The sequence below is a fragment of the Suricata suricatta genome, chromosome 14, assembly GCF_006229205.1.
Source record: "Suricata suricatta isolate VVHF042 chromosome 14, meerkat_22Aug2017_6uvM2_HiC, whole genome shotgun sequence".
NCBI lineage: Eukaryota > Metazoa > Chordata > Mammalia > Carnivora > Herpestidae > Suricata > Suricata suricatta.
Genome location: NC_043713.1, coordinates 59537834 through 59562065, shown reverse-complemented (window position 1 = coordinate 59562065; position 24232 = coordinate 59537834). Strand labels below are relative to the sequence as shown.

At 46.1% G+C, this 24232-nt stretch overlaps 2 protein-coding genes across 6 annotated transcripts in view; one reads left to right on the top strand and one right to left on the bottom strand.

Moving 5' to 3' along the window:
- Window positions 1-5629, top strand: part of AFG3L2 (AFG3 like matrix AAA peptidase subunit 2) — a 39696-nt gene extending 34067 nt beyond the window's left edge. For both annotated transcript variants that reach the window (XM_029922132.1, XM_029922131.1), the window contains 2 exons: window positions 1461-1655; window positions 4850-5629. In XM_029922132.1, coding sequence (XP_029777992.1) covers window positions 1461-1655; window positions 4850-5092 — 438 coding nt within the window. In that variant the 3' untranslated portion in view covers window positions 5093-5629. The remainder of the gene's footprint in view (window positions 1-1460; window positions 1656-4849) is intronic.
- A 2178-nt stretch (window positions 5630-7807) lies between these two features.
- TUBB6 (tubulin beta 6 class V) lies at window positions 7808-23985 on the bottom strand. Of its 4 annotated transcripts, XM_029921511.1 has the most exons (4): window positions 23827-23985; window positions 23335-23443; window positions 21566-21676; window positions 7808-9301 (listed from the first exon to the last, which is right to left on the bottom strand). In XM_029921511.1, the coding sequence occupies exons 1-4, from the start codon at window positions 23881-23883 to the stop codon at window positions 8238-8240; spliced, it is 1341 nt and encodes a 446-aa protein (XP_029777371.1). In that variant the 5' UTR covers window positions 23884-23985; the 3' UTR covers window positions 7808-8237. The 4 variants fall into 4 exon arrangements, with proteins under 4 accessions (XP_029777371.1, XP_029777372.1, XP_029777375.1 ...); XM_029921512.1 differs by lacking the exons at window positions 23335-23443; window positions 23827-23985 and adding an exon at window positions 22790-23123; XM_029921515.1 differs by lacking the exons at window positions 21566-21676; window positions 23827-23985 and having other exon boundaries at window positions 23335-23420.
- Window positions 23986-24232: the final 247 nt, after the last annotated feature.

Sequence of the window (24232 nt, the reverse complement as noted above, 5' to 3'; positions counted from 1 at the left end):
TGAGGTGGTATCTCAGTGTGGTTTGATTTGTGTTTCCCTGATGATGAGTGATGTTGAGCATCGTTTCATGTGCCTGTAGGCCATCTGGATGTCCTCTTTGGAGAAGTGTCTGTTCATGTCTTCTGCCCATTTCTTCACTGGGTTATTTGTTTTGTGGGTGTGAAGTTTGGTGAGTTCCTTGTATATTTTAGGTACTAGCCCTTTATCTGATATGTCATTTGCAACTATCTTTTCCCATTCTGTTGGTTGCCTATTAGTTTTCTTGATTGTTTCCTTTGCCTTGCAGAAGCTTTTTATCTTGTTGAAGTCCCGAGAGTTCGGTTTTGCTTTCATTTCCCTTGCCTTTGATGATGTGTCCAGTAGGAAATTGCTGCGGTTGAGGTCTAGGAGGTTTTTTCCTACTTTCTCCTCGAGGGTTTTGATGGTTTCCTGTCTCACATTCAGGACCTTCAGCCATTTTGAATTAATTTTTGTGTATGGTGTAAGAAAGTGGTCTAGTTTCATTCTTCTACATGTTGCTGTCCAGTTCTCCCAGCACCACCTACTAAAGAGGCAGTCTTTTTTCCATCAGATACTCTTTCCTGCTTTGTCAAAAATTAATTGGCCGTACATTTGTGGGCCCAGTTCTGGGTTCTCTATTCTATTCCATTGGTCTATGTGTCTGTTTTTGTGCCAATACCATACTGTCTTGATGATGACAGCTTTGTAGTAGAGGCTAAAGTCTGGGATTGTAATGCCTCCCGTTTTGGTTTTCTTCTTCAATAGGACTTTGGCTAATCAGGGTCTTTTGTGGTTCCATACGAATATGAGGAGCTTTTCTGACCTCTTAAAAGGGAGAGGATTAAGACCACTGTTCTAGTTTTATAGCTTTAGAATTCCCTTCTCTGTTGTTTCATGAAGGTTATAAAAGTGTGGCTTCCTGCTTTCTGAGTTCTCTTGGCTCTGTTCCTGCTCTTCACTTTCATCTGGGCCTTCTCTTTTGTAGTCTATTTGGATTTTACTTCCAGAAACTTCTTAACATGGGGCTTTTTAGTTTTTGGGGTCCAGACTGGAACCCATGGCTTCAAGGAACAGGAAAAAGCAAACTCCCCTCCAAAATCACTTGTTCTCAGGGTAGCACACTTCCCTTTCCAGGAAGAGCCCTGATGGCTTGAGTTTTATCCTCTTGGGTCTGTCAGATGCTTCTCTTTGCAGTACCTTGCAGGTCTCATGGATGTTGTCTGTGGGCTTCTTGTCTTGTGTCGCTAGTTGAGTTGAAAATACCATCCATCGCTGCCACTGTCTACATGAAACACCCTTGTCCACTCAGCCAGCGCAGCGCTGCCTGTAGATTTTGCCAGGTTAAAGAGGAGTAAAGTGAAATGTGCAGAGTTAACGCCATTGTAAAGGCTTCCTGCCCTTTTATAAGTCAGCCTGTCAGCAACACTGGCGCCCACCACTGATCATACATTCTTTTTCAGATTGTTCAGTTTGGCATGAACGAAAAGGTTGGGCAAATCTCCTTTGACCTCCCACGTCAGGGCGATATGGTTTTAGAGAAACCTTATAGTGAAGCCACCGCAAGACTGATAGATGAGGAAGTGCGAATACTTATTAATGATGCTTATAAAAGAACAGTGGCTCTTCTCACAGAAAAGAAAGCTGAGGTGGAGAAGGTAGGTGCTGGTCGTGTGAGTAATTCACTACACGATATTGAAGGAAACAAAAAATTAAAAATGATGACTTGACTGTTTGGGTTGGTTCATAGACATTAGCATTTCCTGCTATGTGGCTAACTCTTGGGTTCATTTCTTTATTCTGACTTGGCTTCTCCTCTGTCTCTATGAGGAAGTGGGAATGCCGTGGTGAGCAAAAGTAGGACACAGTCCCATCCCTTGTGGCTTTTAGGAATGTGAGTGCAGGATTAATCAGGTCTGTTTGTAACTACAGAGAATACACCACTGAATCAGCCCTCCTCCCTACGCTGTGTTTAACCTGTACTCCTCAGTAAGGAGCTCAGTGGACAGGCGGGAGTTTACCACTATTTTCCACCTCGGGAATAAATAGGTAGTGATGAAAGGGCAAACAAAAGCTAGCCCAACTAGATAAGTAGGAATTGGCACATGCAAATTAGCTTTGGCTTAATTATGAGCTTTGGGAATAAACGTGCTTTGTGTTTTCTGTTGTACTTCATATGATAGCGCCTACCAAAGGGAAGGATTCTTCCCAAATTCAATGGATTTCTTGCATCCAGTAAACTGATTATTCAGAATCCGTGCAGCCACAATTAAAGTTTTTCTTCTTTGAACGTTCCACACTCCTGAAGCACAAATGAGAGGTTGACACAGGTAAAAGAATATTCCAGGATTGCTATTCCGTCAGTAAGTCTTCAGAGAGGCCTCGTGTGGGCCTGCCTCATGCTAGGCAATCCAGAAACATCCGTGATGTCTGTTTACAAAGGCGCTCAGTGCAGGCAGAGGGAGCTGGTGCCCTGGCACTCTGGAAAGCATTCACAGGAGCTCTGAGAAAGGAAGATCAGCGTGGTCAGCAAAGGCTTCCTATAGGAGATAGAGCACGGTCTTACCTAGAAGACAAGTTCCAGTGAACGGGGAGAGGAGGGCAGCAGAAGGAAGGACATGGCTGCGTGGAGGCCTGGGGAGCAGGCAGTGTGTGTGGAGCGGGGCAGCGTTGAGCAGGTATTTGGGGGCAGGGGCTGCAGTTGCTCACATTCTCAAAGTCTAGCTAGAAAGTTTAGAAACAATTTTAGAAATAAGAGTGACCTTCACAATGATCTCACCCAGCCCCTTTGTTTTACAATAGGGAGTCCTTAAAGAGTGTTGAGTGGAAACAATGAAGGTCATATGAAGGAGAGTGTGGCAGCCGTGTGCCAATCCAAGGGGTGGGAGAGACCAGCTCAGAGGCTGCTGTGGGTCTTTTCTGTATTCCTGGCATGGCTCTGGGAGCAGCAGCAGAAGTAAGACACAGGCAGATCTGAAAAACCGGGATTTATTGGTCAAATGTACAGAATGAACAAGGAGAAAGCCCTTGAGATGACTCCCTTGGGGTCAGACTTGACACCCAAGAGAACACGGGCAGTGGGCATTTGCAGATGAGGTCTGGATAGGAGGACCAGGCTGGAGGTGGGGTCTCTTGGTGGTGCCTCCCCTCCGTAGGCGGTTGTGGGAAAGAAGGACCTAAGCTGTGAAAGCCAGGGCAGGAGCTCACTGAAGACCACTGGCTGCAGGACACTGTGTGTACAGGGATTCGAGAGGATTCTGCCACCCACCATCCGTCCATTGAGTTTCAGCGGGTCCAGTTGTCCTTTTGCATGTAGAATGCACGTACTGACAGTGGTAACACAGACATGTTTGGGAGAGGGAAGTTGGTTCAACAGAGTGAGATCCTGAAACACTGCAGAATTCTGAAGTACCGTCTGGCCCGTTTGAGAAAATTAAATCTGCTAAGAGTGATGCTGAGCCAGCAGGGGGCGGTGAGGGAGCCATCAAGAGGAGAGGTGGCTGGAGTCGTTGCTGTTCGCACTGGTGCCCTCCACGATCTGGGCCTCACTGTGCTCCTCTGATCAACAGGATGATATGTAAGTGCTGAGCTTTAGGAGAATCGGAGTCACCAGCCAGCGTTCACGCGTCCTCTCCGTGCACCAGGTGCTGCCTGAGATGCAGCGCTTCTCTCAGACTCGCTACAGCCTCATTGTCACCCCCTTTTACAGAAGAACAAACTAGTACATGGAGATGTTAAGTAACAGTATTGCAACCTAAGTGATTACCCACAACTGTGTAAATAGGCAAACTGAGACATAATGATGGTCTAAGACGAAAACCTCCTTGTTTTTTAAAAGAGTTTTTATCTTTTAGAAATAGAAACAAAAATATATATGGATGAAATGACAGATTTTTTAAATTTCAGAATAATCTAGGGAGTAGATGAAACAAAAATGGCCCTAACTTAACTGTTGATAGTGGCTGCATGGGAATACATTATCCATTTCCAGCATTTGTGCATATTTGCAATATTCCATAATAAAGCTTTTAAAAATTGAAAAAACAGTAAAATTGCTTTATTATTGGGTATCTTTAAACACATAGCATTTAGTGCAAGGTGCAGATAAGTTAAATTTCTAAGGGAGTTACCTCAGGAACCAAATATAAAGGTCAGTTTACATTTTAGCCCGTTTCACTGTCTGTGTAATGATCAGATGCTCTAATAGAACCACTCCGCCCCATTCCCTCGTACGTCACTCTCCTGCACACACGTAGGTGCTCAGGTGTCTCTTTCTTGGTGGCCTGTTAGTAGTTCAAGCATATAAATGACTAGAACTGCAAGATACATGTTTTCATATAAACCTTCCTGGCTTCCTTTTGTATCTCTACCCTTGTCTTTATTTTTTCCAACTAACTTTTTAAAATTTCTTGTTTACCTATTTCTGCCCCTTGCCCCAACTTGTCCTCCCAGCCACATTCATAACTTTGTAATGTATCCTTCCAGAACTTCTTTATGTATATATGTAAGAACATTAAAAGAAAAATATTTTGCTCTTTTTAAGGGCAAATGTGGCATACCATACAAAGATGTGCATCTAGTTTTTTTCCCTGAATATATCTCCCCGTGATGTATGTAGAACAGAGAGATTCTTCATTACAGGTACAGAATTGTACCTGTGAATATATCACAATGTATTTAGCTACTCCCTTCCTGGGTGAATAATTGTTTTTCCAATATTTTGTATATTTTACTCTAAAATCATGGAACCTTATGTATATCTTTTTCAGTGGTCCTAAATCCTATAAAAATGATGAGCTTTGAAAAGACTTTACTGAGTAATTGTGTTTAATGGGAATTGTTCATGTTTCAGGTTGCTCTTCTATTATTAGAAAAAGAAGTATTAGATAAGAATGACATGGTTGAACTTTTGGGACCCAGACCGTTTGCAGAAAAATCTACCTATGAAGAATTTGTGGAAGGCACTGGAAGCTTGGATGAGGATACTTCACTCCCAGAGGGCCTGAAGGACTGGAACAAAGAACGGGAAAAGGAGAAAGAGGAGCCCCGGGATGAGAAAATGGCCAACCAGATCCAAGGAGGGAGGCCATTTTAGCGCGTTGTTTTGTGGTCATCAGGCTTTCTCTGAGAAATAAGGACACTGTGAGGCTGACCAGAACCGCCTGCTGGCCTGGTTGAGATGGCGGGAAGAGGAGTGCTTAGTCCTCGGCCTCTGAAGTCCCAGCCAGGTGGCAGGGTGACTTTCCAGAGGCCCAGGAGAATGTGTCTGTGGGCCGGCTAGGCCCTCAGACGGCGGCTGAGAGCGTGGAGACGGCTCGGCATCGTGCCCTCCCCCGGCCGTGGCACCAGCTGATGTGTGCGGGGGACCGACCATCCGAGGGGGCTTGCCAGTGTGGGGAGGGCGCAGTTTTCTCTTCCCGTCACCCACTCTTCATTCCTGTTCCCTTCAGAGTTTCCCCTCTGTGGATGAGCTGTGGAGTCCTGATAAGAGTATTTTAATTTGACTTAATACTTTAAAGATTGAATGCAGAACACATGTTGCCCTTTTAATGGAATGCTTTTCTACGGAGAGCTGTAACATACCTACAAATATGAATGTATTATGTAAATACGGCTTTACATCAAAAACAAAGTGTACTGTACTTTTTTCCTTTGGAACTCAACAAAGGGTCACTTTTATGCTTGGCATGTTTTCTTTTAGAAAACAATGGAAAGGAATTAAGTGTTCTCACTTTGGAGAGAAAAATCCTTCAGAACTTCAGTCCTGGTTCTTACCAGCTCCCACAAGAGGCTTGGTAACTTCTAGATTTGTACATTCTGGAATGATGAACTCTGGATATAAAGTACGTTGATACCGAGGCAGTCATTGCGAGAATCTTGTGATGATGGAATCAGTTTATGTTCTCACCAGGCTGGTCATGACCTGACACTGGTCACACCACCTGGGTCTGGAAGTCAGTGTGTGACCACAGCAAGTCTAGCAGGCTGTCCCAAATCATCACATGGATTTGTTATTTCAGCTGGCCTTGTGGATTCTTGATGCAGTTAAGTATGTTGTGAGAATGACTTCTCAGACTTAAGACCTAGATGGTATTCCTGGAGCAGCACTGGACCGATAGTGTGGGAGGGGTGATGGGCAGGCTCTCTGTCCCAGTACCACTCTTCCGGGTGGCCCAGAGATGCCAGTCTCCAGCCCCCTGGACCGCAGAAGCGGCTGTGTGGGTGTCAGTAATTTGGTATTCTAGGAGCAGGGAGCCCTCCTCAGCTCTTACTTGTGTCTCAGCTGCTCTGCCTGGTGACCTGCAGATGTAACACAATCACCGCCTCCCTCAGAGGTTGCTCGTGGAGGGTAGTTGAGTGACAAACTGTATGACGCGCCCGGCCCATCACGGGGTTAAGTGTGCTGTTCTCCACACAGGCAAGGAGACACCACTTCCTTGGACCACTGCCAAGAGAGGTGCCAGCATGGGTGGAGCCCCCGTAGGCCTTGGCTGTGAGGCCCCCTGAATGGAATAGAGTGGGTTGTGCTAAACACGAGTCAGGTTTGATTCAGTAAGAAAAGGGACAAAGCAATGCATGAGATTGTTGGTCAAATGGTAACCTGCATCTGCATTTCTAATGAGAAAGCTGCACACAAGCTTGTGGGGTCTGAGAAGGCATCCGCCATGGCCTGGAATAGCTACCATGGCCACCTGTGGGTTACTGGTCTGCACAGTGAGGCCCACACTTTGTGGTGAGCATTCCCCATGTCGGGTGCTACGTGGAGCCTGACCCACAAAGTAGTTCAGATTTCTGCAGAACAGGCCTGTCTTAACTGTGGTTCAAGTTCTGCCACGTTTAATGATTCCTCTTCTGTTGCCCACGGCTGGGGTCCTCTCAGAATAAAGTTACTGGGTACAAGCCATGGCATCACAGAGCTCAGGCCTTCTGTCAGGTAGGGGAGCCAGGTTACACTGGGGTAACCCCAGAGCAAAATGGCTCCAAGTGACAGTTCTTTCTTGCTCCTTGTCTGACAAACTTTAGAGAGGGCTGTGCTCCACAGTTAACTGAGACCCAGATTGAGGGAAGATGCTGCAGAGGCAGAGTTGAGGGTCCAGCACTAGCATTTAGACACTGCCACCTGGAAGTGAGATGCCACTCACATTCTTTTGGCTAAAGCAAAGTCGCATGTTCACAGCTAACTTCAAAGGGGCAGAAAGAAACCAGAGACAGGTGGACAGCGATGTCTGCTAATTACTAGTAGATCTAGCCTGGCCATGTCCTATGGAGTTGGCTTTATAAGACCTCTTACAGAGGTGTGTCACAAGTTATAGAAACTGTGAAGTGGTGATTTGTTATATAGAAAACAGCCCTCAGTCTCTGTGGTGGGCCTGAGCGCTGCTGGAAGGAAACCCACAGCTCTCAAAGCCAGCCCTGCCCATTCCCCGCTTATCCCCCAAGAGCTTGCACATCCCCCTGGCTTTGGCTGGAAGCTGAGAGGCCATTTTCTGTAGCTCCTCTGGAAAATCTTAGCTGTTAGGGAAGGTTGGGACTGACCAGGACAGGACACAGGGAGATTCTGTGGGAGGTCTAAGTGCTGGTTGCAAATGGGGATGATGGCCTTTTATTTATGTGTGTGCAACTTTTATGCTCTGGAGAATTCTGGCTGCCACCCTTAAAGCCTGCAGTTCAAGGAAAGTCTTTCCTCTGAGCTCTTTCACTTAGTGGCTGAGGCAATTCACCCCAGGAAGGGACAAGGCACTCAAGTAAACATTATAACAACACAAAGTAACAAGTCTATCCAGGAAACAGAGGCTAGAAGAGGCAAAGAGACAGTTTTTAGTGTTTTATTATGAATAGGTTGTTTTAAAGTTCCATATGGCATTTTCAATATAAGGCAACACTGCACAGCTTTAGGTTTCATCACAAAGGATGAAAAACACTAACTTCCTTGCTAATTTTCAGCATGGTCGAACACTAAACAGAGGGTGAGATCAATTCGTTTAGCCCTTCATCGATGGCCCGTTCGTTGTTTCAAGTCTTGCAGTAGAAAAGATCGTCTGATCTTTTGATTGGGTAGGACTGCCAATTCTCTGCTATTCTGCTGTGCTTTCTTCATTCCAGATGACTGATAGTGCAATTCTGTAGCATTGGTGAGGGGCCTACGCCCACATAGAGCACCATGTGGTGGCCATTAGGGTCACGATGCTCTGGAGTTTAAGGAAGAACATCTGAATTGTATCTGAGACAGGGATGCGCCTCTATTCATTGATCTCCTCTTCATCGTCTTCAAAAGCTTCTTCGCCATCATTGGCCGTGGCTTCTTGATACTGCTGGTATTCTGACACCAGGTCGTTCATGTTGCTCTCTGCTTCTGTGAACTCCATCTCATCCATGCCCTCCCCCGTGAACCAGTGCAGGAAGGCCTTGCGCCGGAACATGGCAGAAAACTGCTCGGAGATGCGCTTGAACAGCTCCTGGATGGCCGTGCTGTTGCCGATGAAGGTGGAGGCCATCTTGAGGCCGCGCGGCGGGATGTCGCACACGGCCACCTTGACGTTGTTGGGGATCCACTCGACGAAGTAGCTGCTGTTCTTGTTCTGGATGGCCAGCATCTGCTCGTCCACCTCCTTCATGGACATGGGGCCCCGGAATACGGTGGCCACGGTCAGGTAGCGGCCGTGGCGCGGGTCGCACGCCGCCATCATGTTCTTGGCGTCGAACATCTGCTGCGTCAGTTCTGGCACGGTGAGCGCGCGGTACTGCTGGCTGCCGCGGGCCGTGAGTGGCGCGAAGCCGGGCATGAAGAAGTGCAGGCGTGGGAAGGGCACCATGTTCACCGCCAGCTTGCGCAGGTCGGCGTTGAGCTGGCCCGGGAAGCGCAGGGACGTGGTGACGCCGCTCATGGTGGCCGACACCAGGTGGTTGAGGTCGCCGTAGGTGGGCGTGGTCAGCTTGAGCGTGCGGAAACAGATGTCGTACAGCGCCTCGTTGTCGATGCAGTACGTCTCATCCGTGTTCTCCACCAGCTGGTGCACCGACAGGGTGGCGTTGTAGGGTTCCACCACCGTGTCCGACACCTTGGGCGAGGGCATGACGCTGAAGGTGTTCATGATCCTGTCGGGGTACTCCTCGCGGATCTTGCTGATGAGCAGCGTGCCCATGCCGGAGCCCGTGCCGCCACCCAGCGAGTGCGTGAGCTGGAAGCCCTGCAGGCAGTCGCAGTGCTCGCACTCCTTCCTCACCACGTCGAGCACCGAGTCCACCAGCTCAGCCCCTTCCGTGTAGTGCCCCTTCGCCCAGTTGTTGCCTGCGCCCGTTTGTCCTGGGACAAAGCACAAGAGAGTGGCACACAATTTCAGTGGGGCTGACAGCTGAGCGCCTGGAACCTGCTTTGGATTCCGTGTCTCCCTCTCTCTGCCCCTCCCCGGCTCATACACGCTCGCTCTCAAAAATAAACATTAAAATATTTTTTAAATATATTTTTTAGAGAGCGTGCAAGGTGGGGAGGGGCAGAGGGAGAGGCAGAGGGAGAAGGAGAGAATCCCAGGCAGGCTCCACACCCAGCACGGAGTCCCATACAGGATTCGATCCCATGACTGTGAGATCAGGCCCTGAGCAGAAATCAAGAGTCAGGTAACATTATTTTTACAGGTAACAAGGCAATGTAATATACAGCTAACGTGATTTAAGAAGTAAGGAATATTATTAAAAAACGTTTTGCTTATTTGGTAAGCAGGTGTGTATCAAATCGAGTCTTGAAAAGAATCATGTATAAAAAACTTAAAAATAAATCTGTTAGCATCCCTATCCAACTTTCCCTACGTATTGAATGAAAAGGACCAGGATGTGCCATAGTAGCTGGCAGGTGATTTGATTGTGTCAGGTGGACACAGAGGAAGAAGAGATGCCAAGGCCTGTTTGTCCTTCCGCTTAGAGCTAAGACAGTGCAGAAGTCACATTCTATGGACCTCTCTCCACTTATTCCAAAGATGTTCGCTTGATTTTTGTCTCTGCCCAGCTGTTGGTAACAACCCAAACCACCATCCAGAGACCAGTTTCTGTGCTCTGGGTGGGCAGGCCCATACCTGATGCCAGAGACACTAGTGCGGAGCCGCGCCGGGGAGCAGTGACGTCAGGCAGGCTGCCGCCTGAGAGCAGCCGCCCAGCGCTACCTCAGGGGAGATAAGCAGATGGGAGGCATCCCCGCACTTTCCGGAGAGGGCCCTCTCACTGAGGTCTGCTGCCAGCCCCCTGATTCTGCAGTGGACAGTGGGTGTGGTCTTACACAAGGGCCTACTTTTGGAGAAAGGAGTCTTATCTCAAACTTCCTTGAAGCTTCCACAGCTTTTATCAGTGCTAAACACTGTGGGTGTTTAGTGGAAGTCTGTAAAACAAGAAAACCAACCAAAATCCTGTGATTCTTCAGTAAGTTTAAAATGTATTGACTGCTGGGGACTTGGCTCACATACAAAGGACACCCTACTTAAATATCTAAAGAAGTTCTACAAATCAGTACGGAAAACAGTAACTTTTAGGGAAGGGAAGAAAGTTCAAATAACTTAAATATTTGATGTACTCCTCATAAAGGAAATGCACGTGAAAACAAGGAGATTCACAGGAGTTTCTCCCTGGTGAAACTGAAAGCCATCAGAAAGCTGTGGATACTGTTGGCCAGAGTTGGGGGAAGCCGCCTCCCCCCACGCTGTGAGGCTGCAGGGAGGCCTAGCAGGGCCTCCGCTCTATGGAGAACAGTTTAGCATATCTATCAGAATTAGTCCCCTTTGGGGCGCCTGGGTGGCTTGGTTGGTTGAGCATCAGCTTCACCTGAGGTCATGATCTCTCAGTTTGTGGGTTCAAGCCCCACATCAGGCTCTGTGCTGACAGCTAGCTCAGAGCTGTAGCCTACTTCAGATTCTTATCTCCCTCTGACCCTCCCCTGCTCACGCCATCTCTCTCTCAAAAAATAAATTAAAAACATTAAAAAAAAAAAGTCCCCTTAGACTCAGCAATTTTACTTCTATAAATTTGCCTAGATAGATACACCCGCACACGTGGAAAATGATCTATGGACAAGTACTCGCTGAGGAGCAGTTTGCAATAGTAAAGAAAAATGGAAACAACCAAAATATCTTTTAACAGAGGGCTTAAATCGGTGATGGTGTCTGTGTGACAGAATACAATTAGCCATCAGCTCTAGTACTGAGGATACTGCGAAGGGAGGAAAGAAGAACCCCAAAGTACCAAACGATATAAGCAGTTGGCTGTCATTCATCCGTGTAACAGGTATGTATTTGCTGCTCTAGGCATGGAATGACCACAGGAATCCTGGGGGGCCTCTGGGAAGAAGCCTGCGTGGGCACCAGCTTGGGGGTGAAACGAGGCCAAGTGTGCACTGTGCACCCTTTTGTTCCCTTTGAGACCTGGGCCAAGTAAATGTTTTACCTAGCTAGCAAAATGAACATTTTAGACTTTGCTGAAACATTTAAAATTGCATTTAGGAAATAAATTGAAGAAATACACAGCAAACCAGTAACTGGTTGTCTCTGAAGGATGGGATAATAGGAGAGTTAACTTTCCACATTACATATTGCTTATGAAAAATTTTAAACAAACCTATCTCTTATTATAATCAAGAGAAAATTAAAATATGAAAACATGCCTTTAAGGGAAGTTTTAAAAATATCAGTAAGTGGGGGGATTACTCCATGAGGACACCCATGCAGCAGAAAGGTGTGGTGACGGTCACAGGGAATGTCCCAGTTATGTTCATGAACTCAGAAAGCTGCAGGGAGTAGCATGATCCCATTTTCTGAAAACCAAATCAACGGCTTAAGTGTGTGCGTTTGCATGTGTATGTGGGAAGAGGTCAGGGGGAGACACATCTGCACCGTGTACAGCACTAGTTAGCGCCAGGGAATAAAATCTCAAGGTCACTGGTACTAGGGATGAGGAGGTTCCATTTTTACAGTACACACTTGTGCATTTGAAGAGAACACGTGCAAACAGTTTTACTTTGTGACGAAAACACGAAACACATTTCAATAGTAAGTAGGGATGTGTCCAGGAGGGAGGACTGCCCACAGGAAGGAGGCACAGGTGGCCCCTTGCTCGTCTGTCTCAGCCCCACCTCACAAGGCATATTAGCCACTCACTCCATATCAACCCCGTCTGCTGGTCAAAGGCACTAAGATGACAGACACGATAGCACCGTGCTCCACGTGCCCCATGGGCACAGGGCAAGCCCCTCCATGCTTGCAGCTCACCCTGAGGGCACCAGCCACCTCAGCCCTCCTGGTGGCCACTTCCTCAGCTAGGAGGCAATTACGTTCTCTTTTTTGAGCACAGATTCTCTTTTTTCCCCGCCCAGCTGGCTCAAAAATGGCTACTGCTCTCCTGTGCCCCCACAAACTGCTGTCCACCTCTCCCCAACCCAGCTAGCAGGCAACAGCTGGCCAGATGCACCAGAGGGGCCAGGAAGAACAAGGGTGGGGATCCATGCTCGTTCATGGAGCTCAGTCTAAGACTAGTGCACCTTCACGAAGGAAAAAACAGGAGTGCAATTGCCCAAAAGACGCTAGAGATTATTTCATTAAAACAGAGCAGAAAACAGCAACCGACAGCAGGTAGGTGGCTTCAGGCAGACGTGTAGTCCCTGCAAGTCAAGTTCACACAGTTCACTTGGCTTCCTCAGTATTTACAGCATGATTAGCCACAAGGTTTTCTCTGCTCTTGACAAAAAAGAAGCTACTGACTTCTGAAAATATTTTGCCACTGTCTCATAGCAACAGACGTTCCCAGTTAAATATTTGGGGGTCATGAGTTGAACATGTTCGGTAATGAGATGTTGTGACATTAATCAGCGGCTCCGGACCGTAGAACACAAGGCTGCAGGTGAGTCACAACAGGTCCCCAGGGTTTTCTCAGAGTCCACCCTCTGGTTTACCTCCTGCTCACACTGGGTGAAGGATTAAGTGCTCCCTGAAGCCCTCTCACCCCGAATGTGGAAGGGAAAGTTACATGTGCCGAAAGAGGCTTTCTGTGTTTCTGTGACTCCATTTTCTCCCACAAACTCTCTCCCATTGTCCATGGGCATGACTGCCATATGACCAGCAATTCGTTAAGAAAAAGGATTTTTGGGGCACCTGGGTGGCTCAGTCGGTTGAGCGTCCAGCTTTAGCTCACGTCATGATCTCACAGTTCATGGGTTTGAGCCCCGTGTTGGTCTCTGTGCTGATAGCTCAGGAGCCTGGAGCCTGCGTTGGGTTCTGTGTCTCCCTCTCTCTCTGACCCTCCCCTGCTCGCGCTGTCTCTGTCTCTCAAAAGTAAATAAAAAACTTTAAAAAAAAGAAAAAGGTTTTTTCCCCAAGTATGTTGATGTTCAAAACTTAAATGCAGGTAACTTTCACTTTTTAAGTTATAATTACTTCAAGTGTGCTTTTTTAAACCACTCAAAAATAAAGAAATAAAAATTAGAATAAACACTTCACCTCATACCTAGAAATGGAATGATACTTGTTTACTGTAATTTGCCAACTCTGAAATAATGAGCTCTATAGCTGATGGGGGATGAGCCATCTCCCATTCATAGACAATTCCACCTCTTTTCTTAACTGGAGGATGACTTGAAAACAACAATTTCGTCAAACAGTACAGTGTTTATACATTCGGGACACCTCTCCGTTCCCCATAACAAGCATGCTATTTTAACAAAAGAAGAACATTCATTTAAACAATTTGCAATTCTTAATTAAAAATAATGTCACTTTGGGGCGCCTAAGTGGCTGAGTCGGTTAAGTATCCGACTTCAGCTCAGATCATGATCTTGCGGTTCGTGGGTTCGAGCCCCGTATCGGGTTCTGTGCTGACAGCTCAGAGCCTGGAGCTTCTTTCAGATTCTGTGTCTCCCTCTCTCTCTCTGTCCTCCCCCACTCATGCTCTGTCTCTGTCTCAAAAATAAACTATTAAAAAAATTTAAAAAATAGCGTCACTTTAAAAATTACTATTAAAACTATCCCACATCAGGACAATCTGTTTAAAAATTTTAAATATTCTGAATCAAAATTAAGGATGCATGTTCTAACAAGCAAAGATATCACAAAGTATTCTGGAGACGATTTAAATGCAAAATGTCATTTCTAACATTCTTGAAGGTTTACAGGGACAGTGCACTCGATAATCAAATGGTCATCATAGGTCTCTGTTAATTTGTTCTTAATCTCTTTTGTCCCACTTACTGACAGCCTGAAAGACAAGACCAGACCTTTCTGAGCTCTCTCAGTCTTCAGTTCAAATACATTAAACCAAAGAAAACCGCCACCATCACTGAAGCTGCTGCCATGGAAAACCAACTCACCACGACTTCAATAGTTTGATCCAATTTCATAAAGACTCTAAAAGCTCAACAGGTCCTAGCTGCACGCGAGTGATGGCCGAAGATCCTGACCCTGAGCGGACATCTGGGCTGGGCAGGGGACAAGTGAGCCAGAGAAGGTGGTTGGCCTCCTGAGTCCTATCAGAAACCTCCAGAAAGTGCATAAACAAGAGCCAGCGCCACATCCATGCCAACATTCTTCTCATGACAGCCTGAAGGCAGGTAAAAGCATATGAAACATACTCAATAAATATCAACATACCACCTGTTTTAAGAAATAAAACAGGGGCGCCTGGGTGGCTCAGTCGGTTAAGCCTCCGGCTTCGGCTCAGGTCAGATCTCACGTTCGTGGGTTCGAGCCCCGCGTCAGGCTCTGTGCTGACAGCTAGCTCAGAGCCTGGAGCCTGCTTCTGGTTCTGTGTCTCCTTCTCTCTCTGCCTCTCCCCCTCTCATGCTCTGTCTCTCTCTGTATCAAAAATAAATAAAACATTAAAAAAAAAAAGAAAGAAAGAAAACAGACCAATGTTACAGGAAGCCCAATGTAACAAGGATAAGTTTGACATCTTAAATTTAAACAATGTAGGGTGCCTGGGTGGCTCAGTCAGGTGGGCATCCAACTTCGGCTCAGGTCATGATCTCATGGTTTGTGAGTTCAAACCCCACATCGGGCTTTGTGCTGACAGCTCAGAGTCTGGAGCCTGTCTTCAGATTCTGCGTCTCCCTCTATCTCTGCCCCTCCCCTGCTCATGCTGTGTATCTCTCTTTCTCAAAAATAAATTAAAACATTTTTAAAAATTAAAAATAAAACAATGTACAATTGGATAATTTTTTTCTGTTTTCCCTCAAGAAGCAATAAAGGGTGTGTGTGTGTGTGTGTGCGTGCGTGTGCTTCAGATAACTGCCCCTCCCTATCGCAGTAGGGTTCACTGAATTAAATTTTAATATCGGGTTTTCAAGTTTCTTTATGTGTGAATCCTGTTTATGTGAGTGCAAATTTCTCTTTTCTTAAACTGACAATCTATGCAATTTATACAGACTCTCCAAATTCAGAGATCTTTTTGTACTTCCTATAAGGCAATTCTTAAAACAATTTCAATTATATTGCCCAGAGTCCCTCAGTCAATACATTTCTCAAAAAGGGAAAAGCAGAGCAAAAACTGTGCCCTCAACCACTGCTAGTAGCATTAACCCAGTTAAAGCAAAATGTACACTTCAATATGTTCAAACAGGCTCTGACCCAATAACTTTACTTTTGAGAATCTATTCTGGAATCAGAGTTAGGAACACAGACCAATTTATGTGAACCATGATGCATATATCTAGATTCTATATTACTATATTCTTTTTTTTTTAAGTTCCACATCCAAGGTGGGGCTTGAACTCACTACCCTGAGATCAAAAGTCGCATGCTCCACTGACTGAGCCAGAATACTATTTTCTTTCTTTCTTTCTCTCTTTCTTTTTCTTTCTTTCTTTCTCTTTCTTTCTTTCTTTCTTTCTTCTTTTCTTTCTTCTTTGTTTTTCTTTTCAACATTTTATTTATTTTTGAGAGAGACAGAGTGCACGCAGGGGAAGGGCAGAGAGAGGAGACACAGAGTCAGAATCAGGCTCCCACTCTTTAAGAAAGCTGGCGGCACAGAGCCCAATGCAAAGCTTGAACCCACAAACCATGAGATCATGACCTGAGCTGAATGAAGTCAGACCCTCAACTGACTGAGCCACCCAGGTGCCCCTTGCTATATTCTTTCTTAGAGCAAAATTAGGTAAGAAATGACTCTATGATTACTGGCCATTATGAAATAATTACACATTATGTAACTATTAAAATTATCTACTTTAAAATCATAAAAGTTTATGATTTTTTAATCTTAGTTTTTAATAATGGGTTCCTTATTAGCTTTTGTTGAAAAACGAAATGTAAAAATTAAAAATAAATGAATACAAATAATGTAGAATGAAGGGGATCTCCCTTTTTAAAAGAGTGGTATATTCCCTTTTATGATGATGACCACTGTGTCCTTTACTGGGTTTCCTTTTTTGAATTTCATTGCCAGCAACCCATAGCTTAAATTAATTCTCAGCTGCAACTGAATGAATTTTCACAGTTCACTCTGTGTCTTAAATGGCCACATTTCAGGGTGCCTGAATGGCTCAGTTGGTTAAGCATCTGACTTCGGTTCAGGTCATGATCTCACAGTTCCTGAGTTCAAGGCGGCCTCGGGCTCTGTGCTGACAGCTCAGAGCCTTGGAGCTGCCTCAGATTCTACGTCTTCCTCTCTCCTCCCCTCCCCCACTCATACTCTGTCTCTCAAACATAAATAAAAGTTTAAAACATGAATAAATGACCACATTTTAAGGCTGTCTTTACACTGTTTCATATCCTTCCTAGAAGGAGGAAAGCCACGTATGTTACATAAATAAAACCTCACCATGTTTTTACATATTCAGACTCACAAGCTCACGTATTTGCTTCTACTGTGCGCATGCTTCAGGAAGGGCGCCTATGAGTTCAGCAATGGGAGCCGGCCTCCTGGGAGGGAACTAAGTGGACGGGCAAGTGAGGGACAAGCTTTCCACTGTATATGCCTTCAGTTCTTTTGAACTGCCTACCATGTATTGCCCATCAGAAAAGATGTACAGTTGACCCTTGCACTATCTGGGCTTAAACTGCAGGCGTCCATTTATGCACAGATTCTTTCTGATCAGTAAGTACAGTACTGTGAAAGTATTTTCTCTTCCTTAGGATTTTCTTAATAACATTTTCTTTTCTCTAGCTTACTTTATTGTAAGAATACACTATAGAATACATACAACATACAAAACACGTGTTGACTGCTTATATTGTCAGTAAGACTTCTAGTTAATAGTAGTTAAGTTTTGGGGGAATCAAACATTATAAGTAAACTTTTGATGCCCAGGGGGTCTGCACCCCTTAACCCCTGCGTTTGTCAGGGGTCAACTGTATACTTTTGTTAACGATGAAGTCTATTAATTTTGTTTGGTAACATTTACTGACTGAGGTAGAGTCAGCCAACTGTAACACAGGTTTGAGAAACCTTAGCTGTCCTCCTGAATACATCAAATATTTCACATCTTCTTTACACACACACACACACACACACACACACACACACACACACGTCGTGCCATTTGCAATGACATGGATGGAACTAGAATGTATTATGTTAAGCGAGATAAGTAAATCAGAGAAAGACACCATATGATTTCACTCATATGTGGAATTTAAGAAACAAAACAGATGAACATATGGGAAGGGAGTAAGAGACGAGAGAGAGGAAAACAAACCACAAGAGACTCTTAATGGTATGGAATAAACTGTAGGTCGGTGGCGGGAGGTGAGTGGAGGATGGGCTAGATGGGTGACAGGTACTAAGGAGGAACTTGTGATGAGCACTGGGTGTTGTGTGGGAGTGATGAATCCCTGAATTCTACTCCTGAAACCAATATTGCACAGTATGTTAACTAAAATTTAAATGAAATTTAAATAATAATAATAATAATAATAAAGAAGCCTTAGCTATCCTCTCAGATTCTTACCAGAAATCCATTGAACCTTCAAGGGAGGAAACTGGGCAGAATTCTACATGGAGGTGTATTTCTGTAGTGGTGGGGACACTTCAGATTCTTACAGAGGCCTGGATGTTGGGGGCCCTTCATTCCACAGACTGTGAAACCGAAGGAGCCCAGAGAAGGGAACTGATGGCACCAGAGGTGGCAGAGCTGAAATTAGCCACCAAGTTTCTCTTGTCCCCATTCAGTGCTCTTTTCGGCTACTCCAACTCAAAGGGGTTACAAACAGTCCACAGCTGCTAAGAATCTATATACCCACTTAGTAAGAGAAAGTGACAGATGGCGCCGATCTATACAAAACAAGCATGGCGGAGGCATCCTTATTTCCTCTTGAGCATACAGAATATTGTTCTCCAAGTCAAGACTATTTGTCACAAGGCTCTGAGGGAGCAGCCCACTGAACTGACAAGAATCCGGCACCAGCTGGTGGGAAGGGCAATGGGGGGGCAAAAGGGTTCAGGTCTTCTAGAAACCAGTAGTGCATCGTCCACGGACGCATGAGCAAGCACTTCTGTAGGACAAGTTCCTTGAACTGAAACTGTTGAATCAAAATTCTTGATATGCTGAATCCCTTACGTTGTTCTCTGACAATGCTTAAAACTGTCATTCCCCCAAATAACTTCCCCAACACTAGCTGTTAGATTTTAAAGTATTAGCCAGTATGTTGGGAGAAAAATATCTTGTTTTAATGACTCCTCCTCATTCCCAATTACTAGTAAATTTTGTCCCTATGTATAGATTTTGTCATCCTAGTGTGAAGAGGGTATTTTCCCTTCGTATTTTATAATTGACTATTGCCTTTAAGGAGATCAATTTGTCCCAGTTTGCCTGGAACTTCACCAGTTTCAACGCTGAAAGTGTGGTGTCCTGGAAAACCTCCTAGAATCAGGCAAAGCAAGACAACTGGTCACTCACAGCAGTAACGACCGGGTCTTTTCATCTTGTGTCTGGCTGCCTTACTGAGGTCTTACAAATACTGATCACTGGTCATTGGACAGCCTATCTGAAAACCCAAGAGAATCATTTCACCTTCAAATAACAATTTTGTCTTTTCCTTTAAGTGATTTGCATCGCTTTTCTTCCTCTGGTCTCTGTGCACTGGCTAGAACCTTCAAAACATGGAATATAGAAGATACAATGGACATCTTTTTCTCCTACCTGACTTTGCTGGAAATGCTTCTAATGTTTCACCAGCGAGAATGACATTGTTATGTATTTTGGTAGATAATTCTTTTTCTTTAATGTTTATTTATTTTTGAGAGAGAGTGAGAGAGAAAGCGTTCATGGGACAGGGGCAGAGAGACAGGGAGACAGAGGACCCAAAGTGGGCTATACACAGACAGCAGAGTGCCTAATGCGAGGCTTGAACCCACAAACTGCAAGATCACGACCTGAGGTGAAGTCAGACGTTTAACTGACTGAGCCACCCGCACACCCGTTAGAAGATAATTCTTAAATAGAGGAACATTCCTTCTATTTCCAGTTTGCACATAAGTGTTTTTGTCTCCTACAAGTCAGGAACACATATTGGGTTTTGTCAAATATTTTTGGCAGCTATTAAGGTGTTGTCTCTCTTAATCTATTAGCTGACTTCTTGTTGAACCATCCTTGCATTCCTAGGATGTTGCTAATATATATCAAGCATTTACTGCGTGTGGGATACTCTAGATATATAGGGTTTAAATAACAGAAGATTATCTGTTACCCTCAGTGAAACTATCTTTATCTCGTGCCTTTTATGGAAGGGGTTGGAAAGTAGACCTTTGATACACTTACCATAGTAACTTTAAGCCACAAATCAGCCTTAGGAGTCTCTCATTTCCTTGTAAGACACATTGCCTTTTACAGGCACTGAAATTTTGTTCGTTGTTGATTGAGGTATTTTGGCTGATAAGTAATATTTTTCCCTCCAGGCATATTTCTTACCCTATTACATTGGTAATTTTTGAGAAAAGAACATAAATGAACTGAATGTATGGTATTTAACATTAAAATACAATTGCTGAGTAGAAGACTTGCACATATGCTACTCATCCTGTAGGTTCTACCTTGGCTCTTAAGATAGAAATGGCTATATATGGGGTGACTCAGTTGGTTAGCTCAGAGGTTCAGCTCAGGTCATGATCTCACATTCGTGGGTTCGAGCCCCACGTCAGGCTCTGTGCTGACGGCTCAGAGCCTGGAGCCTGCTTCCGATCCTGTGTGTCCCTCTCTCTGTGCTCCTCCCCATTCATGCTCTGTCTCTGTCTCAAAAATAAATAAAACATTAAAAAATTAAAAAAATAAATGGCTATGTATAACCACAATTGCACAGTGCCTTTTTGTTTTCTCTTTTCATTCCTCTAATTTGATAGAATATCTCTACTAAGGCCCTGAGCACCGCTATCCAATAGAACTTTCTGCAATGGAGGAACTCTTCCTTATGTCCAATATGGTAGCCACTAGCTATATTTAATTATTGAGCACTTGAAATGTAGCTAGTACAACTGAGGAAGTGAATTGATTTTATTTAACTTTTTATGAACTTTAATGTAAATGCCCACACGTGGCCAGTGGCTACCACACTGGGCAGCAGGGTCCAAAAGAGTCTCTGCTTGGGGTCAATTATGGTCCAACTCTTGAACAAGTTACTATCGGAAGCTGTGCCTATCTCATTGGTTGTATATGTTGTCAGGGTGAAAGGGGAGTGGATGATACCTGAAAGATTCATAAACTCTATGGACATTCATCTTGCTGAGTCGCCTTTGCAACAGGTGTAGCCTGATTCTGCTACAAAGTAGCAAAGTAAAATCTTTCAAGATTCTGTCTCTTTTGGATATTTTGAACATTCCCCCTTTGAATATTTTGTTAAGTAACCTTGACTCTAAAAACCATGACTACCGACTGATGGAGGTTGGTAGCACTAATGGTACCATTTCATTTAATGTTATATAATTTTCTTTAGGAATGTGTAGAGGAACAGGTGCTTTATCATGGTTTAAGTGGAAGAAGGGAGGGCTAGATTTGCCCAGTTCTGACAAAGCAAAAGTCACATGGTGCCAGCCTTTAGAAAGAAAGCAAAATAACTGTCTATAGGTAATGGAAGAAAAGTATAGGTATAAAAACACAGAAGTTAAATGAGTAATATATTATATTATTATGATCATTTATAAGGGGACAAGAGAAATTAATGTCTAACAAATTTGTGAAGTCAATAACTATCGGCCGGGCCACCTGGGAGGCCCAGTTGGGTAAGCGACCAACTCTTGATTTCGGCTCAGGTCATAATCTCATGGTTCACGGATTTGAGCCCCATGTCGGGTTTTGTGCTGATAGTGTGGAGCCTGCTTAGCATTCTCTCTCTCCCTCTCTCTCGTCCCCTTCCCCTCCCCCCTCTCAAAATCAATAAATAAGCTTAAAAATAAAAGAACTATCAATATAAGCATTTCATTTAGAGATACACACACTACTTTCCTAAAGAAAACACAAGAATTAAAAGGGGCACCCTGTGTAACACTGGGGATGGTTGATTTCCACTCTAAGCTTTTCTTTGCCAAGTGATGTTTTTAAACTTCCACATAAATTAGTTTGATGTTAAAAAAAAAAAAAGAAGAAGCAGCAGCAAGCAGGAAAGATGGAACCCACCGAAGATGAAGTTGTCAGGCCGGAAGAGCTGGCCAAAAGGCCCGGACCGCACACTGTCCATGGTGCCTGGCTCCAAGTCCACCAGGGCAGCCCTGGGCACGTATTTCTGAGCTGGAAGAGAACAAAGCCCACCCGCAAGGATCACTTCCTGGTTTCCAGAGTGATGGACTTCCCCGTAGCAAGTCCCCCCACCACAGGGCCCGCATCCTACGAAACAGGCTCTCTTCAGAGACAGACCCGGCTTTCTTCGAATCATAGAACCTTAGCACTGGGAGGGGCCTTGGACAACACATTCCCACCTTAAATTGTTCAGATGAGGAAACCGACCCAAGCATGAATGGGCAGAGGAAGTTCCAGGAATAAGCAGCATGAGAAATCCGGTCTCCTGACTTCCTGCCTCTGGTATTTTCCACTTCACCCTGCCACCTCTTTCCTGCTGGGTGGTTTCACTTTTTTAGCTCCATGGAAATAAACCATATCTGTTGCAGCAAATTGCCGTGTTGCTGTGACATTCTTTCCACTTTTCCGCACATCCTTCAAGCACGCACATTAATGGATCCAAGCTGTGGTCTGAGCACCATGTTGCAGGTACCAGCCCACAGGCTGTTTCCGGAAGACACTCTCATTTATGAATGACATTTGCTGTACAGCCTTGTTGTTATCAAGCACATTTCATGCCTCTTAGGCAGGAAATTGTTCCCTAGTGAGGGTGGGGTTAATAAGATTGCCCAGAGGACCTGCCCTACAACTTCTTTCCTGTTATGCACACACCACACTGAAGCAAGAGTATAAACAAAGTGGACCTAAGGGTTAACAGGAAATGCAATATATAACTGGAGTTTTTAGTACTATCTAGAAATGTCTTATTGTATGTCCCGCTGTCCCAGACCTTTTCTTATCGCTGCTGATTGGATAAAACACAGTACTTTATGTACCTTACTCTTCCCAGCTCTTGTGTGGACAAAGAGCAAGGGACTCCAAACACCAATTATTCTGGGGCTATGTGTCACCATGTGGAAGGGTAGCATCTGTCATTTTCTGAGTGTTCTTTCAACATCTTCATTTTTTGTTGTTTTGTGAAGGGCACATATCCAATTTTACAATAAGATTGTTACAGAAATAGTGTATACACGTAGCCACAATGAATATCCAGGGCAAGGAGGAAATGATTCCCAACCTTGGATGAACGACAGCCTGCAATTTTTACTGAACTTCACCAATTACCGAGAACTGTCTGGAGCTTCAGCTTCGAGGGAGCATCAAGAGTTTTCAGAGGTTGGTAAAGGGGCAGAGGAGTCATTTAAGGGCTTTTCAAATTTTTAGCCAAAAATCTCCGTTAAGAGACAACATTTAAAACTGAAAAACAAAGCAAAACAGAAAGTCGGACATGACCCAGTACGTGATTTCACAACCCTAACGGGTTGTCTGGTTCAAGAGTTCAGACCCGCGTGATAGGCCAAATTTGGCTTTTTGAAATAAACTGACGGCGGATTTCCCGCGGAGAAGACCCGAGAAGGCCGAGAAGGCCGGCGTCCTAGAGGGGGAAGGCCTAATCAGGAAAAGGGATGGCCTAAGTCCAAGAGGGGGATGGCCGAGGGTCCGGGGGGAGAGGGCTAGGATCCCGGGGGCGGGGGGCTGGGATGGCTGGGATCCGAGGGGCAGATGGCTGGGGTCTGGGCAGGGACGGACGGGGATGGCCGAGGGTCTGGGAGGGGGACCACCGTGTCGGACCGGGAAGGGCGGGGTCCCGGGCGCGCCGCGCGACTCACAGGATGACTCATTGTAGTAGACGTTGATTCTCTCCAGTTGCAGCGCCGAGTCACCCACGTAGCCTCCGGCCGGATCTATACCGTGTTCATCGCTGATCACTTCCCAAAACTTGGGAAGGGAGAGGCGGGGGGAACAGACGGTCAGAACCCGGAGCCTAGGGCGCCCTCCCCGGCGGTTCACTCCAGGGCTGGCCGGGCGGGGCAGGGCGCGCGGGGCCCGGCTGCCGAATTCCAGGCGCGCCAGAGCCGCCGGCGGCCGCTCCCAGCAGGAGCGGGGATGGGGTGAGGGGCAGGGGGTCCCGGGCTGTGACTCCCCCTCCTCGGCCGCGCCACTCCTCGAGCACTTCCTGGGTGCAGCGCAGGACAGGGCTGGGCTCCGAGGACCGAGTGGCACAGAGGGTGCGCTCCGGGGCGCTCGCACCGAGGAGTCGAGCCCCGACACCCTAAGCCTGCCAGCTGCCCACCCGCAGGAAAGCCCGGTGCCCGGCCCACCTTGGTGCCGATCTGGTTCCCGCACTGGCCCGCCTGGATGTGCACGATCTCCCTCATGGCGGGCGCCGGCTCTGCGCTCGGGGCACTTGCTGCTCGGACCGCGGCGGCGACTGCGGCCCCGCGGCGCGCTCCCGGGGACTCGACCCTCCGCTTGCTCTCCACCCCCAACCCGGGACTCCCGGACCAATAGCCGCGGGCCTCGCCCTCCCCGGCCGCGCCCCCTTCGCCCCCGCGGTCCCCGCGCAACCCCGCTCCCCGGCTTTTCGCGCGCCCCCACCCCCGGCCTCGCCCTCTGGGGCCGCTCCGCCTCCGGGCGCGGCGGGCCTGGCGCCTCCCTCCTCCCCGCCCGGCTCCCGCTCCTCGTCCCCTAGGCCTCCCTTCCCCGGCACCACGCCGCTGGTGCCCC

Bases quoted from the DNA above. Each gene is read 5' to 3' on its own strand.
- TUBB6 (XM_029921511.1), bottom strand. From the start codon at position 23,883: ATGAGGGAGATCGTGCACATCCAGGCGGGCCAGTGCGGGAACCAGATC. The intron at 21,677-23,334 runs GTGAGTCGCGCG...GTTCTCTTCCAG, and splicing joins CTACTACAATGAGTCATCCT to CTCAGAAATACGTGCCCAGG. The intron at 9,302-21,565 runs GTGGGTTCCATC...GCTTTGTCCCAG, and splicing joins GCCTGACAACTTCATCTTCG to GACAAACGGGCGCAGGCAAC.